General features: G+C 41.5%; 1 protein-coding gene across 2 annotated transcripts in view; it reads left to right on the top strand.

Moving 5' to 3' along the window:
• The window catches only part of Smarca2 (SWI/SNF related, matrix associated, actin dependent regulator of chromatin, subfamily a, member 2), a 184,032-nt gene that overhangs the window by 66,367 nt on the left and 102,446 nt on the right, over positions 1-15,219 (top strand). Inside the window, exons 13-19 of one of the 2 annotated variants that reach the window (XM_029567641.1) lie at positions 505-605; positions 1,797-1,944; positions 5,800-5,963; positions 7,223-7,278; positions 7,916-8,037; positions 10,621-10,863; positions 12,142-12,255. In XM_029567641.1, coding sequence (XP_029423501.1) covers positions 505-605; positions 1,797-1,944; positions 5,800-5,963; positions 7,223-7,278; positions 7,916-8,037; positions 10,621-10,863; positions 12,142-12,255 — 948 coding nt within the window. Of the gene's footprint in view, positions 1-504; positions 606-1,796; positions 1,945-5,799; positions 5,964-7,222; positions 7,279-7,898; positions 8,038-10,620; positions 10,864-12,141; positions 12,256-15,219 lie in introns of those variants that run through there. The other variant, XM_029567640.1, reaches the window with a different exon arrangement.

The following is a 15,219-nucleotide window of genomic DNA, read 5'->3' as shown; positions in this document are numbered from 1 at the left end:
TTTTTTTTTTTTTTTTTGAATACTCAGAAATGTGTGGTATGAAGCAGCATCAGAAAGCAGTGTACTTCCCATCTCAGGCCCTCTACAGCAAGCATGGGGACCACTGAGTTCACCAGCACAAGAGAGAATTAGGAGAAGAATCAGGAGAAGGATATTAAACCTTTAACATCTGCCTTTGGAGGAAGAGATACAGAATTCTAAGAGAAAGCAGATATGGTGTGCATATTTGCTGTGAATGACCAAATAATTACACATCTCTCTGGCACAATTTTTACATGCTTTTTCTTGGGAACATGGGTCTCAAGGACCCCTGGAGGGTCCCTTTAACTCTCTCATTGACTGACAAATCACTTAGTGTAAGCAGATGTTAAATTTATTCCCTTAATTTTATTTACTTGCTTCATTTGTGAAGTGGACTACCATTTATTCTTTTAATAGAATATGCTAATTACAGAATTTGCTTGATAAAAATACAGGCTTCCCTGTGCTCTGTTCTTTCCTCAGGATGAAGAAGAAGAGTCTGGTAGGCAGGAAACAGAAGAGAAGATACTGCTGGATCCCAACAGTGAGGACGTTTCCGAGAAGGATGCTAAGCAGATCATTGAGTGTGTAGCCCTCTGAAGTTTTCTTTACTAAGGCGGTGCTTGAGGTTCACATGGTGTGAATTTTCTGTTTGGGAGTCTTGTTTAAAGACAGGAACATATTTCATGTTCAAATTCCGGTGGAGACTGTCCTTCCAGTTCCTCTGAGGTCACTTCTGAGCTCTAGCCCCCGCCCCCCAGGTCCAAAAGCTTTGGGCTGCTCATCTCTTTCCCTCCCTCTTTCTTTCCCCTGTCTCCTAAATCCTCCAGCTCAGTCTCCTTCCTGGGCTTCACACCCTCCTTTGCATTTCTATCCCAGATTATAGTAATCAATTATCACCCCCCCCAGCCCCAAATCTGCTGCTTCCTTGCCTTTCTTGCCTCCTTCATGACCATCTACATACCCCAAAGCCAAGTTTAAGACACCTTTCCTGTCTCATCCTGGCTGCCATAGCCAAGTTAGGTGCCCACTCTGCCCAGGTCCAATCTTCCATTTCACTCCCTGTGTCTAGGTGCTCTGGTCCCACATCTCACTCCATTCCAGCCCACCCATTCTGCCAGTGGTTTACACATATTTTTGCTTGTATAACTGTATTCTAGGAGAATTGTCCTGAAGCAGTATACAAAAGAGAAGACTTGGAAACATCAGATTTTCCAGAAGGAAGAAATGGATATTCTAATATTTTTCCTGTTCCATAATCATATGCTCCACTTTAGGGAGCCTCTGTTTTCTGTCTGCCCCTGCTCCTTCTCGGAGGTTCTAGGGATGTGCCATGGTTCCTCACTGCCTGGAGAGTAAAACCCCCAGAAAAGCATAGAGAAAGGAGCGCACCTTTCTTCCTTCCCCTCCTCTCGGTGTCTTCAATTCTCTCCTACGTGTCCTCCAAGTTTAGCCAATGTTCTGAGGATAGGATTTATCTTTGCATCCTAAGAGCCTAGAATGCCTTCATTGACAAGTACTGATCTGCAACTGTATGGTTCAGGCCCCTACCAGTTTTGAAGATCACCTCTGAGCCTCAAGTTCTTCCCATGCATCAAGTGGAGCTGATATTAGTAATGTGTACCTTGCTTGATTTTTATGAAGTTTGCAGAGATATATTTTAAATACAAGGCAGGTGATACTTGGGCAGTGATTTTAGACTCTGAAGTCATTTTGGATGAAATGACATTTAGACTCAAATATTTCCGTGGGCTTCTCTACTTTGTCTTCTTCAGGACTGCCAAACAAGACGTGGATGACGAGTACAGCATGCAGTACAGCACTAGAGGGTCTCAGTCCTACTACACAGTGGCTCACGCTATCTCAGAGAGGGTGGAGAAGCAGTCTGCCCTCCTCATTAATGGGACCCTAAAGCATTACCAGGTAATTGGCATGATTGTACTCCCATGACAGGCCCTGGTCTCTTGCATATGTCATGCCCGAGTCAACTTCATAAGAGGTTTTGAGGACAGTGAGACATTTAATTTATGTCACTTAACAGTCCTGGTGATCTTCCCACTGCCTAGAGCCTCCTTCAGAGCACTGGCTTGTGTTACGGTCTCTTCAGAGCACCATACTAGTTTTGTCCTCTCTCATTCTGGGATGCTATTACTATAAGAAATGCAGACTTAACGCTTGGACCAGTTTCATTGTGGCTGTCTGAAAAGGGAAAAGCCTTCCTTTAAAAACTTTAGCTCAGTTATAGTTGGATGCTGTGGATTCAACTACTGAGCCCAATCTGCTGCATTTATGCCTTCTTAAGGTACAATAAAGTTGTCAGCACCTTTGCTTTGGTTAAACACTAGGCTGTAAATGGAGCAGTTGTTCCCTTTGACCTGTCTTGGTTGAGGTGACTCCTGTCTTCTGCCTCTCACTTCTCTTCAGGGTTACCTGAGGTGTGTTCCTTGGAACATTTGTTCCATGAGTTCTTCCTCAAAAAGCAAAAAGTAAAATAAAAATAAGGTTTCATGGGTCAAATGAATACAGGAAGTGCCAGTCTCTGTAACTAAATTATCATGTAATTTACCTTTCCAAATGTGAATACAGGTGAGAGCGAATAGCAGTTCTTATTATTAATAATCAGCTAACCCTGAACTGTCCCAAGCCAGCCATATTGTCACCCTGGCAGTGACTCCTCTCAGTCATCCACAATACACATCTGCATATTGATGACTACACTAGTCAATGCGTAATCTATCATGCGTGTCAGCATCCTGCAGTAAAATAGCATGGTTGAATTCTGTATTCCTCACGTTTTTTTGAACACTACTTCCTGCCACATTTTTATATTATCACTTTTCAATATCCTCTAAACATACTATCTAGACTGTATTTAGGGAAGTGCATGCTTTAGACCAGCGGGTCCCAAACTTTCTGGGATCAGGCGCCTTCCCATGGTTCTGCCATTGAGCGGGAGGGAAGCATGTGCCCATTGGTACAACTCTCCCTGAGTTCTTCTAAAGGGTCAGCGTCTGCTGCCTGCCATTGCTTGGGCTCCATCCATGATGGTGGAAATATTGGAAAAATGACAAGTAATGCCTTTGGTAGAATTATTAAAGTTGTTTTGACCTTGTGAATGTCTTGGGGATCTTCCTGGAACCCCTGGAACACACTTTGATCACTGCTTTGTCCTTTGTAAGACTGTACCACCTTAAAGAGGTCCAATCTCATTTGGCCTGCCTGGTATGTTTATTGATTCAGTGTGTTCTTTGGTATATTTGTATATGGGAGACCCATTTCTGAATTATTCATAAATAACCTTTTTAAGCTACATTTATTGGAGAGAGAGAGAGAGAGAGAGAGAGAACGTGCACGTGCCACATAACGATGCTTGTGGAAGTCAGAAGACAATGTCCAGGAATCAATTCTCTCCTTCCTTCATGTGGGTCCTGGGAATTGAACTCAGGCTATAAGGCTTGGTGGCAGGCATCCTTAGCCACTTAGCCATCTTGTCAGCCCTCCTAAATAACTTTCAGTCCCACTCTGATTTCCTCCTGACATCCAACATCTTTTAAGCATTCTTCATCTCTCCCTTTTTAAACCTAGCTACACCTATTTCTAATTGTGAATTTGTGCTATTTTTCCCTGGTTGGGCTCTGTCCATTCCTCTACATGAACTATCCTGTCTCCCCTGGCTTTTGACAGGGAAGACCAAGACCCTCTTCCTGCGGTCTGTCCACCTGCATTTGCCTCATGAGTTCCCTGGTTCATGGTGTGGTCACAGGTAAGCTGTGGCTCCTTGACAGCTTTAACCATGGCACACTGCAGCCTTCTTGCTGTTTCCTGGAGACTCACATAGTTTGATTCACCGTCTCCCGCCTCAGTCTACAACCCAGGAAAGCCTAAGTCTCTTCCCACAGGTTTTGTGAATTTCTAAGCCCCTCTTGCCTCTGGTTTTGCTTTTATTTTATCTGGGATTAGCACTAATATAAACTTTGACCTTTTACCATTTTTTTTTCCAATTTCATTTTTGCTACATAGACAAATATTTCTGGCATTTAGTTGACTTGCCCAAAGCTGGTGGTCTTGGGGTCAGGTTGCCAACCACCTGTGGTTCCCCACTTCTCATCCTCCTTACCTCTCTTTTTTTCTTGGATCTTTTGGTTTTTTTTTTTTTTTTTTTGGAGACAAGCTTTCCCCTGTAGCCCCAGCTGGTGGTGTGGAACTGAATATATAGACCAGGCTGGCATCCATCTCACAGATAACTGCCTGCCTCTGCCTCCCCAGTGCTGGGATTAGAAGTCATGCACCACCACACCTGACTCTCCTCTCTCTTTTTGGAAACTTGTTTTTAAATTAGCATACAGAATAATGGGCTTCCTTAGGGTATTTCCATACACACTTTCTTAGTTTTTGAGCCAGGGTTTCAAGTAGGCCACATTGGCCTTGAGCTTGCTACATAGTCAAGCATAACTTTGAACTGATCCCCATCCCTCGACCCACTGCTTGCTCCTACTGTGTCCGTCCCCCTCTTGTTGGTCCCTGTCCTCCCCCTTGCAACCCATTCTCTTGGACACTTTTCCTGTTTCTCTCCTTACCTCTTTGTGTTGCTCTTCTGAAAAATTCTTTAGGACGATATGGGTGTTGTCCAGGGTCTTCTGTGTGACTTATGAAAGTCTTCAAATCATCACAGTTTCTCTAAGAAAAATTGTGACCAGTGTGAGTTTACATCCATACATTGGCATTGTCAACTACTTCTTGGTAATGGGTATGTGTGCCAGTTTACTGCTTTCCCTTTGGCTGTAAGCTTCTGAGGATGTGTATGTCTACCTTGGTGCCCATATCCTGTGGCTCCTTGTATCATTCTTTATAAAGAAGAGTTGTTTAATAAGCATTTTAAGTACATGATCACAATATTTTTCTAAGCATGACTTCATGAGCAAGCTAATTACCATATACATACATATATGTTTTACACACACACAACATGTAATTGATGTAATTGATCCCATATTTAAACCCAGCATTACAGTGTGGAGTGCGAGGGAACTAGAGGAAAGAGGTTTAAGAACTTTGTATCCTCAACTCACTTCTCACTTTTCTTTTATGCTCTTAAAATGAGGGATCCAAAGCTGGGATTGCTCCAGTGCATCACTCTGTGCTTTGAAAATCCATTGCACATGTTCCAGGCAGTCAGCTTCCAGTGAGCTGCCCTTGGGAAGTGCCCACATCACACAGTTTCCATGTGTTGCCTGGGGACTTTCTCTGCCAAAAAGAGAAATGTCCTCCCAGGGTCCAGCAGAGTGGCCCTGGTTCCCTAGCCACAGGCTTCCTCACCATGGGGATGGCACCCTAGGGCAGGCTGTTTATGATCAAGAAAGCAGTTTCTGACGATCAATGGTCTGTGTGCCAACCCTGCCTTCTGGTTTGTCTTTAATCCTTGCATTGGCTTTTTGTTCCTGGAGTGTTTTAGGTTTTCTTCATTTATAATAATTCTACAACGTCATCTACTGTGAAATGCTAAGTACGGATGAGCAGCAAAGCTGCTTCAAATCCCACCAGCACGCTCCAGCCCATCATTTCTAAATCTGATTAACACTCAGCACCTGCCAAGCAGCAGGGGCGATTACAGGCTCATCTTTTAAATTCCTTTTGCGTTGGTGCTTCCCGACTTTGCTGCTGTGGGAAACCCAGTGTACAGCACTGAGAAGTTAAGAAGTCACAGCCTCACTTGAGTTGTATTAGTATTAATTACCTGTGCAGATCTTGGATAATTGAAGCAATTGCTCTTCATTTCAGCTCCAGGGCCTGGAATGGATGGTTTCCCTGTATAATAACAATTTGAACGGAATCTTAGCTGATGAAATGGGGCTAGGCAAGACCATCCAGACCATTGCACTCATCACCTATCTGATGGAGCACAAAAGACTCAATGGCCCCTATCTCATCATTGTTCCCCTCTCGTAAGTAAAGTAATTTATTCCGCAGTCACGTTCTGTGTGTTGTAGATGGCCCTATTAGTGGCTTGTCCTTATTTCTCACTTCAGACAGGATCGTAGCTTGTGAAGTAAGATTACCAGGAGTGTGTAATCTGTGCGTTAGTTTAATTTCCCACCCCAGCCTACCCCACTGCAGCCTTCTTGACCAGCTAGTAAAGTAACCAATTGAATGCTTCTTATCAGCCATTAACAACATTGTGGTCTCTCATCCCACTTCAGTTAGCTTGCAAAAGGGAAAGATGTGGGCATTTTTAAGATTTCTAGGAAATTTTTCCTTGTTCCATTTCTAAACACACACATTTAAAATCAAAAGATTATAGTTTTGCACAGATATCTTCCTTATTGTGCCTTTTAAAGCAGAGTAAATACCAAAAATCACTGCTGTGAACTCTGCATTAGAGAAAACTCACTATGTACACTTCATAGTTCAATAGCTTGCTGCTGTGGAAGGGCCAGTGTTTGCTGTTTCCAACACATCTCCTGTGCCTTGCCCAGTGGGTAGCTCCCCCAGGTCTCTAGTCAACGCTCCTAAGTAAGGGAATAACTGTTCCAGCACCCTCCCTGGGAGTGCAGTGTGCCTGTCTGTGGGTATCAGGCTGTAGCTTGAACCACTGGGATCTTGCCTTGGGTCTCAATATGAGACAGACTCGGACCTGGAGTGAGAATCAGGATTTTTGTTTTGTATTCTCTTAAGTTCTTTTTTTCTAAATAAGAACTATGTGCAGACCTCTCTGTATGAACATCTGTCTCCATAGTAAGTGCATGCTCCTTGCATTTGATCTGTATTCTGACTTGCATATTGTGATGATGCTTTTTAGGACTAGAAAAACCATTCAGCATTTCTTCCCATGCTTCCTCTTGGAAGATGTGTTTACTATTTTCATGTAGTTTCAGAATTTCTTTTTCTGATTCACATTTTCTCCGAACTTGCATGGCTAGTTATAAATATGTCTCAAATCATGTGATAATTGCTGATTTTTAGAACCATATGAAAATTCAGGATTTTTGCTTCTTGTATTTCTAGACTTTAAATTTCTTATGAAATGTTTTAAATGAAAACCAAAGTTGCTTTGAGTCAGCTTGTTTCTAACAGCTCTTATCTTCATACCTTTGAAGGAAATATGTATTTGAGCGATTTTACATTGTCTAGTTCCTTTAAGAAGTTCTGAAATGAATGACATCGTTTTAGTCATTGACTTTTATATAAATGTCTTGTTTTGTAGGACTCTATCTAACTGGACATACGAATTTGACAAATGGGCTCCTTCTGTGGTGAAAATGTGAAGCAAAATATATATATATATATATATAGATCGTATTTTCTTCATTCCGTATGCACATCTGTGAACTGTATTTGGTTGTAAAGTTTTGTCATGTACATCATGTTCTAAACAGTGAGAGTTAATCATCCCAAGAAGATTACTGTAATAAACCATAATTACTTTCAGATAGTGAAATGCAGAAGAAAATTGTTAATTATCATATTGCGAGGTTTCTGATGAGAGTAATACAAATGACAAATATCACACATTGTGCGCTGCTGACTGGCTCACTATGGGCTGCTACTGTGCCGAACGTTCCAGCAAAGTCAGGCAATTACCAGGGCACTGAGTCTGCCTGCTGCCTGCTCCCACAGAAAGGAAGCCTTTCAGCTGAGCAGCGGGTTCGCCACTACAGCATGCTCACTGTAATTTCCTTCTCTCCCTCCCTCTGTCTTAAGTGGGAAACCTTCCTATAAGGATCCAGACAGGATCGAGATACGTGTGGTTTAGCTACCACTTTTTTCCTGGAGAATAGATCAGTATATAATGATGCATATATGTGTATGTATGTCACCTGTCTAGGTTCCATCAAGTGATGAACAGTGTGAAATAGCACCCATGCTTCTCGAACATTGGATAATGTCTGCATTTTTCTTTCCATTCAGGGGACTCCTGCTATGCGCCGGTCCCTTGTCCCCCAGCTCCGCAGTGGCAAATTCAATGTCCTCCTGACTACTTATGAGTACATTATAAAAGATAAGCACATTCTAGCAAAGGTATGTTTTCAGAAAAAAATTCTTTTATCTCTAATTATGGATCATCTCACTGGTGTAAAGTATAAAGTATTCCCCAAATTATACTCAATAGTATAATTTGATCTTGGATGACTGATTTCTTTCTCTTCTTTTCTTTTTCTCTGAAATCTTGGTCATGGGTTTTAATGTTTTGTGTGTGTGTATGTATGTGTGTGTGTGTGTGTGTGTGTGAGAGAGAGAGAGAGAGAGAGAGAGAGAGAGAGAGGCAGAGACAGAGACAGATAGACCAACAGACAGATTCATCTTGGACTCCTCCCTGACCATTTGTAGTTAAAGAGTTCACATCTTTTAAGAAAATTCACCTGGGCTCCTTCTGCAACTTTTCTCTCCAGCAGCCTTGAATGTGCTTGGAAAGAAATAATTGTTTTTGTTGCCCTGGGTTATTGTCAGCACGACTTCATTCCTCTTGTGTGTCTCTCTCTGAATAGAAGTAGGTGCCCCTCCATATGGTCTCCTCCATGTGAGCATTTATCCAAGCTGAGGCTTGCGTGCTATATCTGTTTTCAGGGTTTTTTTTCTGGTAAAATAATGGACAATCATTGTTCAAATTACTCAGGGCTGTTCTTGTGACTATTTGGAGTTGAGAAAGACTTGTGTCTGTGACCTGCATGTCTCCATATGTGTATGTGAAGTTGTCCTTTAGCCAAAAATGAGAGGGTTTTCTTTCCACTTTTATCATGTTGCCTCCTAATATGTTCACACAGAAAGATGGGAGTACCATCTTTCATGGAACAAATGATGAAAACTTAATTTTTTTGCCTTGGTAATTTCTTTTACCCTGTGGTGTTTTGAAACCACTATAATCTAAAACTAAGTTATGGTCAGAATTGAACATAATCCCTATTTCTGGGGTTTGTTCTATCTCAGCATTAAACCTTTGCTCTGGGAACTGAGAGTTCCCTCCATGGTATCATAGGAAATAACATAAAGGAAGCATGTGCCCGGGGGAGGCTTAATAATTGAGATGGCACTGACAGCAGCACTGTGTTCCAGCGCCTCATGCTCGAAGATGAATTTGGCAGTGTCAAAAATGACGTGTCTCCAATATTACTATGGGAATGTGTTTGTACATTTGAGATCCTTTAAAAAAATCATACTGTATCTTCTCCATATGTATTTCAAAATTCACTGGAGACGTCTAGTAACGAGATCTAGGGCTTTTGTTTGTTATTGGACAAATGGAACTCTAGAAAGGGGTAGTAATATTTTGCAAATGGAAGACCTAATTAGTAGTAAAATCAAAGGTCTCTGGTTCCTTGCTGTTTCATAAGTTAAATTAATCAAGAAAGTAGACTTAGGATATTTATGTAAATGCATTTTTATCTGTGGTCCTGTTTTCCTGTTGTTGGGAAGTTGATTGTATGACATTGATCTTTCTTAGGCACTTTTCTTAGAGGTGATGGAGAAAAGGGAGAAAATTCTGGTAGTTTCTTTTATCTGTACATCCCCTTTTGACTGATGATTGTAGTTGTTTTCTCTGTCTTCACTAGTGCTTCTAAGAAAAGTCGAGAGAATTGTATCATACTTGCTTATCTGCTTTCTGTGAGTTTTGGACCAGGGTCTGGGGACATCTGACAGCACTGTTTTTAACCACTGCCACCTTTGTATAGGCCGACACATAGGCTTAACGGAGCAATACTCCTTGTTCCCACTTTAAGAAATGGAGCAGTAACCTTGAAAGGCTAAGAGGGAGGGTGCTAGAGGGGAAAGGACCCATCGCCTTCAGGAGGAGGATTATATTATGCATGTGCACCCTGCCTTTTTAAGTATTAGTTGTGTTGGGGAGTTTGCTGAGTTTAGTTCTGCAGTTTGGCACAGGTGGAGGAATGGTATTTTGTTTCACATATCTGCAGCCAGTGAGCACGTTTTCCTTTTGAATAGAACAGGGGTCCTTGACCTGGAAGATGAAGAATATGCAGGAATTGAGGAAGCCTGCTAATTTGACATAATTCTTTAAAAAGAAGCTGAATGTTCTGATTTTTGTGTGAAGAATTCCAACTTTCCAATGTTAGCAATCAGTTAAAAGATAAATAAAACAAATCCCAAACTGAGCCATGCCCTAAAGGTCATAGACAGCTGGTATAATGGGAAAAAGGGCAGGAGGCAGGAGGCCATCAGTAATAGTATCCTGCTAGTGCCGTCTTGTAAAGTGTCTGCTTCAGGAGCCCGTGTGTATTCTGTCCCTGCTATGAGTAGAGTAGGATGGCCAGAAACTCTGGAAGAACTGCTGTGACACAGTAGCAATAGGGCCATTGGAAAGAGGCCATGTCTAGAATCAGGAGTGGATGTTTCATTCTGGGCCTGTTTTGTTGTTTCTAGAAGACAGTTTGGAATCCTGTCTCTGGGAATCATTGTTGTTTGAACATGATCTGTCAGGCATGGGAAATATTCCATTGGTTGAGATTCTTTTGTTTTATGGAGTAGCATGCCATATCATGTACTAAGCTGGGTGTTTGGTTTTCCATGCCACCCCCGCCCAGCCCTTTGGAAGCCACTGTGTTTTCCTTTTCTCACTACATGTTTGTTCTTCCTCTTGTATTACAGATTCGGTGGAAATACATGATAGTGGATGAAGGGCACCGAATGAAGAATCACCACTGCAAGTTGACTCAGGTCTTGAACACACACTATGTGGCCCCTAGAAGAATCCTCTTGACGGGGACCCCACTACAGAACAAGCTCCCTGAACTCTGGGCCCTGCTCAACTTTCTCCTCCCCACAATTTTTAAGAGCTGCAGCACATTCGAGCAGTGGTTTAATGCGCCATTTGCCATGACTGGCGAAAGGGTACTGGTCAAACTTTTCTTTTTACTTTTCCCCACTGTGTGATGGTGAAATGAAGTCAGAGGGTATAAAGCTTACAACAAGAGAGCCACAGAAACCTCACAGAGTTGGGTTTGGTTAATGCTGTTTGTTCAGTGGATAGACATGGTCTCATTTGGAATTATTTTCTCCTTTGAATCTAGATGCGAGTGGGGCATCCCAGGCCTTTGCCTTTGGCCAACTTTTCCCTGACTGGTAGAGTGCTCAACCATAGTGAGCCACAGGGAAGATGTTTGCTTAATTAATTTAACCAGACCAACTCAACCAACTGAATACAGACACAAAAATCTTTCCTTGTTATAGACCTGAGGCTTCCCTTTGAAGTAATTCCATGTAGAATTTGTATGTAAAACGTTAATTTTCTGCACAATTTTTTGAGGTTTTAGTATAAGACTCCATTTTGCCTATACATTCATACTTCTCAAATCCTGGAATAACCATTTTCAAATGTATTATTCTTATTCCTTCAGCTGTCTTCTTTCTGAGCTCATGAAAGGAAAGCATGGGCCAGTGCGAGAAAACAAAACAAAACAAAAGTGGGTGCATGCCATTTTAATTACTGGTTTCCTAACTATAGGAGTAAAAAGCCACTAAATATGCTTTAGGAAAAATTATCTTTGAACGCTTGGCCCTTTAATCTTGAGGCACATTTACCTTCCTATGCAGTTGAGTAATTGACTTACTCATTTGCAGAAAGCAGTGTCAATTAATTCTGCCCCCTAGAGGCTAGTAGAGGAAAATGAACAAAGAAGTAAGGAATTTTATAAAATAGGACTACATTTGACCAAGATTTGCGGAGAGAGAAGTAAAGGAGCTTAGAGACCCATTGAATTTCACTTTTAAGCCCCCCTTTTAAACCAAAGCAAAGGGCTAGCGTATGGCATCAGCGAAAGTAGGAACACACTGAGCTAGTGTCCCCTCTTCCATTCTTTGTCCATCTTTGGTCAGTCTTTACTACCATCAGTATTCTGTAAAGCTGGGCTGTTAACACCACTAATCTGAAACTTAGTTCTGGGCCCTTTTTCACAGAACTAGGCATTAAGACAAAGAGACTCATTTAGAGGCCATTTTATTCCCACGCAAAGGGTAGGTGGGAAGAGGATCTGGAGGTGTAAATGTCTGCACAGACCTGGCTTTAATGCATGTGAAATTTTAGTCATATATAGAAACAAACACTGAGTGGTAACGCAGACCTTAATGTGTGAAACATCCTACAAAAATTCACCCCAGGTCCTTTTGTAGGTGGACTTAAATGAAGAGGAAACCATACTGATCATCAGGCGTCTACATAAGGTCTTGAGACCATTTCTCCTGAGGAGACTGAAGAAAGAAGTTGAATCTCAGCTTCCAGAGAAAGTAAGTTGCAGATTCAAGTTGTGGATTTCCCTCCTAAAAATACACTTTCAGTACCTGCCCCTCAAGTTGTGCTTCTTAACTAAAGGGCTTATAGTTCGGTCATAGGTATCTTGAAAATGTCCTCCAGTAGCTCCTTGTGTTTGGTAGATCTGGAGAAAGAAGGGAGATCAGAACATTTTTAGTCTGGTTTCTATAACTTTGGGGCAGATTTAACAAAATAATCAAATTCATTGAGTCTTATTACGTTTTTACTTTAATTTTTTTAAGTTACTGAACTTGTTGAAGACTCAGTTGGAGGTACTACAGAATTGTTCTGCTTGTAAGACATAAGGATTGGCAGTTGGTGCTTGTGTCCTTATTGAAGTTAACAGTAAGCATCTGCCAGTCTCCTTAATGTTCAGTCAGTATTTAATATTTGTGATGTCAGTATTCTGATAGAAGTAGAGTTGCTACAAGCTACAAACTGATCATATTCTGGGATGTGGTGTTTATCTTCCACCACAATAAGTTCCTGTAAACTTACCTGTGAACTTCTAGGCAAGTATTTTTTAGATGGATCTTTGGAAATAGTTTTTAATTCAGTAGAACTTCTTTGGACTCTTACATCTACACTTTGAAGTTGGACTTCAGTTTCGGTTACTGTAACCTGATCCTGTTTTGGAGCCATCCATACCTGAAGTTTCATTCTCTAAAAGGTTGAATATTTGGCACACAACAAACTGGTACTGTTTGTTGAGTGAGATATTTTTATTTGCGTTTCTTTTGATAGGCCAGTTCTGAGCTGTCTTATTTTTTCATGTTCGTGATTTTCTGTGTAACAGCTTTTGGGCAGATTGGTTCATACTATTTGTTGTAAAGTAGAAGTTGGCAGATGGTTGGACAGAGTTGATCACTTTGCTCTAAGAGAATTTTATTTCTTAATTCCCTATTCATTAATAGTCAGAAAAAATTACAAATAAGAATTTTACTCCATGCTATTCTAGCAAAAGTGTGTTTTATTTTGTTAGTGAATTCAACATGGGGATTGAGTTCTATTGTTACTCTCTCTGATTTCCTGTTGTCTTGACCTCTTTGGGTAACACTATTCTTTTTGATCATAATGAAAGTGAATTACTGAGAAGATAAACTGGTAAGGGGACACAAGTGCTCATGTGATTGCCTTGGACCAATTCCTGTAATGCTGTTACAGAAATGCTAATTATAGAAATTAATGATTTTTGAATATCACAGACTTACTCAAAAAAAAAAAGATGGAGCCAGCAAGATGGCTCAGTGGGTTAAGGCACTTGCTGCCGTGCCTGACCTGAGTTCTGTTCCTGGAACCCACAATATGAGAGGAGAGAGCCAATTCCCACAACTTGTCCTCTGACCTCCACATGTGTGCCACCACACACACATACACACATACCCACACACAGAGACTTGTATACACAAAAAATAAATAATGTGAGTTATAAAGTGAAAGACAGTTAACTAAAAGCCTTTCCTTCATTTGTTCATTCTATAGCACTTTTTAATCTTGTTTATTCCTTTCCAAGGCTGGGTAATATAGTGTAGATATGTCTTTTAAAAACACATCATAAATTTAAAATATGCTGTGTTCTAAGAAAATCTATTGAAGGAAAAGCCAAACATTTATAACATAAGGACTATGGAGTGATTAGTTACATCACAAAAGAATACTTTGCTTTACTAAAATATTTACTCTACGCCTCTTTCTCCAAGAGTGCTTCCTGATTATACTTGAATCTTGATAAACTTCTGAAAAAAAAAATTTGCTCTCAGATTGTCAAGAGTCAATCTCCTGCACAACTGTACTTACAACACCCTTTAATTCCCAGAGTAGTACATTTGGGTTGTACACAGTCTCTGTGTGTGTAGTGCCTGTGGTTGTCTTTAGAGGCATCCATACCTTTAAAGGACAGCATGTTACCTTTTCCTAGAGATGGCTTGGTGCATGAAAATTGTAGGTTCCTCTCATTAGTTGGTATGGGAACCCCTGCATGCTCCATTGCTTATGATGTAAACTTCGGCTAGTCATTTAGCCCAAGGTGGCTTTAGTGGTCTCATCAGTGACCTGGTGAATACATAACATCTGCCTCACACGTCTGCTGACAGTTCTAAGTGGATATAGTGCCCACAATGCCAAGGGAGGTACCTCAGCACCACTTGTACCATCTGCTGCTGTCTTCGTTCTGCATTTCTTCTTGTGTTCCTTTTCTACAGCTTTTGCTATGATAGGGAAGCGCCACTGTATTGACCACTTCAAGTTCTTTCTCATTGGTTTTTTCTCTTTACTATGTTTTCTGTGGCCTTCCCACTTCTCTTCTCTGTACCCATAAACCATTCAGGGTGTGTGGTAACATGCAAGTGGCTCTTGTTGATCTGATCCAACCCATATCTAGTGTCTACTTTTAGAGCCTTGTTTGGGTTTTTAAAAAAATATTTTATCATGGTAGGCTAAAGCTGAGATCCTAGCAGACAGCCTGAAAGGGTGGGTTTTAACCTCCCTCAGTGTAGCAGCTCTGAGCTCAGCAGACCACCAGAGAGTGCCCAGTTTGGACCTCCCTCTGGCCTCTCTCTGACAGAGGGGCTGAGGATGCAGGGGACTGCCTGAGAGCCCCCAGATCCTCCCTCCACATGGTGGTGAGGGTCCCCTAATTGTACCATCCCCATCCCCCAACCTGGGATTTCATGAGGCCTCTCCCAAGGCCCCAGGGCAGATCTGGCTTTGGTAGGCTAAGGCTGAGATCCTAGCAGACAGCCTGAGAGGCTTGAGAGCACCCAGATCCTGCCTCCACATGGTGAAGGAAGCCTGAGTGTACCTGACTTGGAACCTGAATTGGGCTTCTGTGGGTACTCCTGAATAGCTGATCTGAAGCCACCAGTTCCCTCCAAATTAAAACTGAGAGAACCTGAACCCTGTACCAACCACCTTTACATAACAAATAAAGAATCTAGACT

The sequence above is a fragment of the Nannospalax galili genome, unplaced genomic scaffold, assembly GCF_000622305.1.
Source record: "Nannospalax galili isolate Female #2095 unplaced genomic scaffold, S.galili_v1.0 scaffold241, whole genome shotgun sequence".
Classification (NCBI taxonomy): Eukaryota; Metazoa; Chordata; class Mammalia; order Rodentia; family Spalacidae; genus Nannospalax; species Nannospalax galili.
Note: the sequence above shows the minus strand (reverse complement) of the source record. Positions and strands in the feature narration are given on the sequence as shown.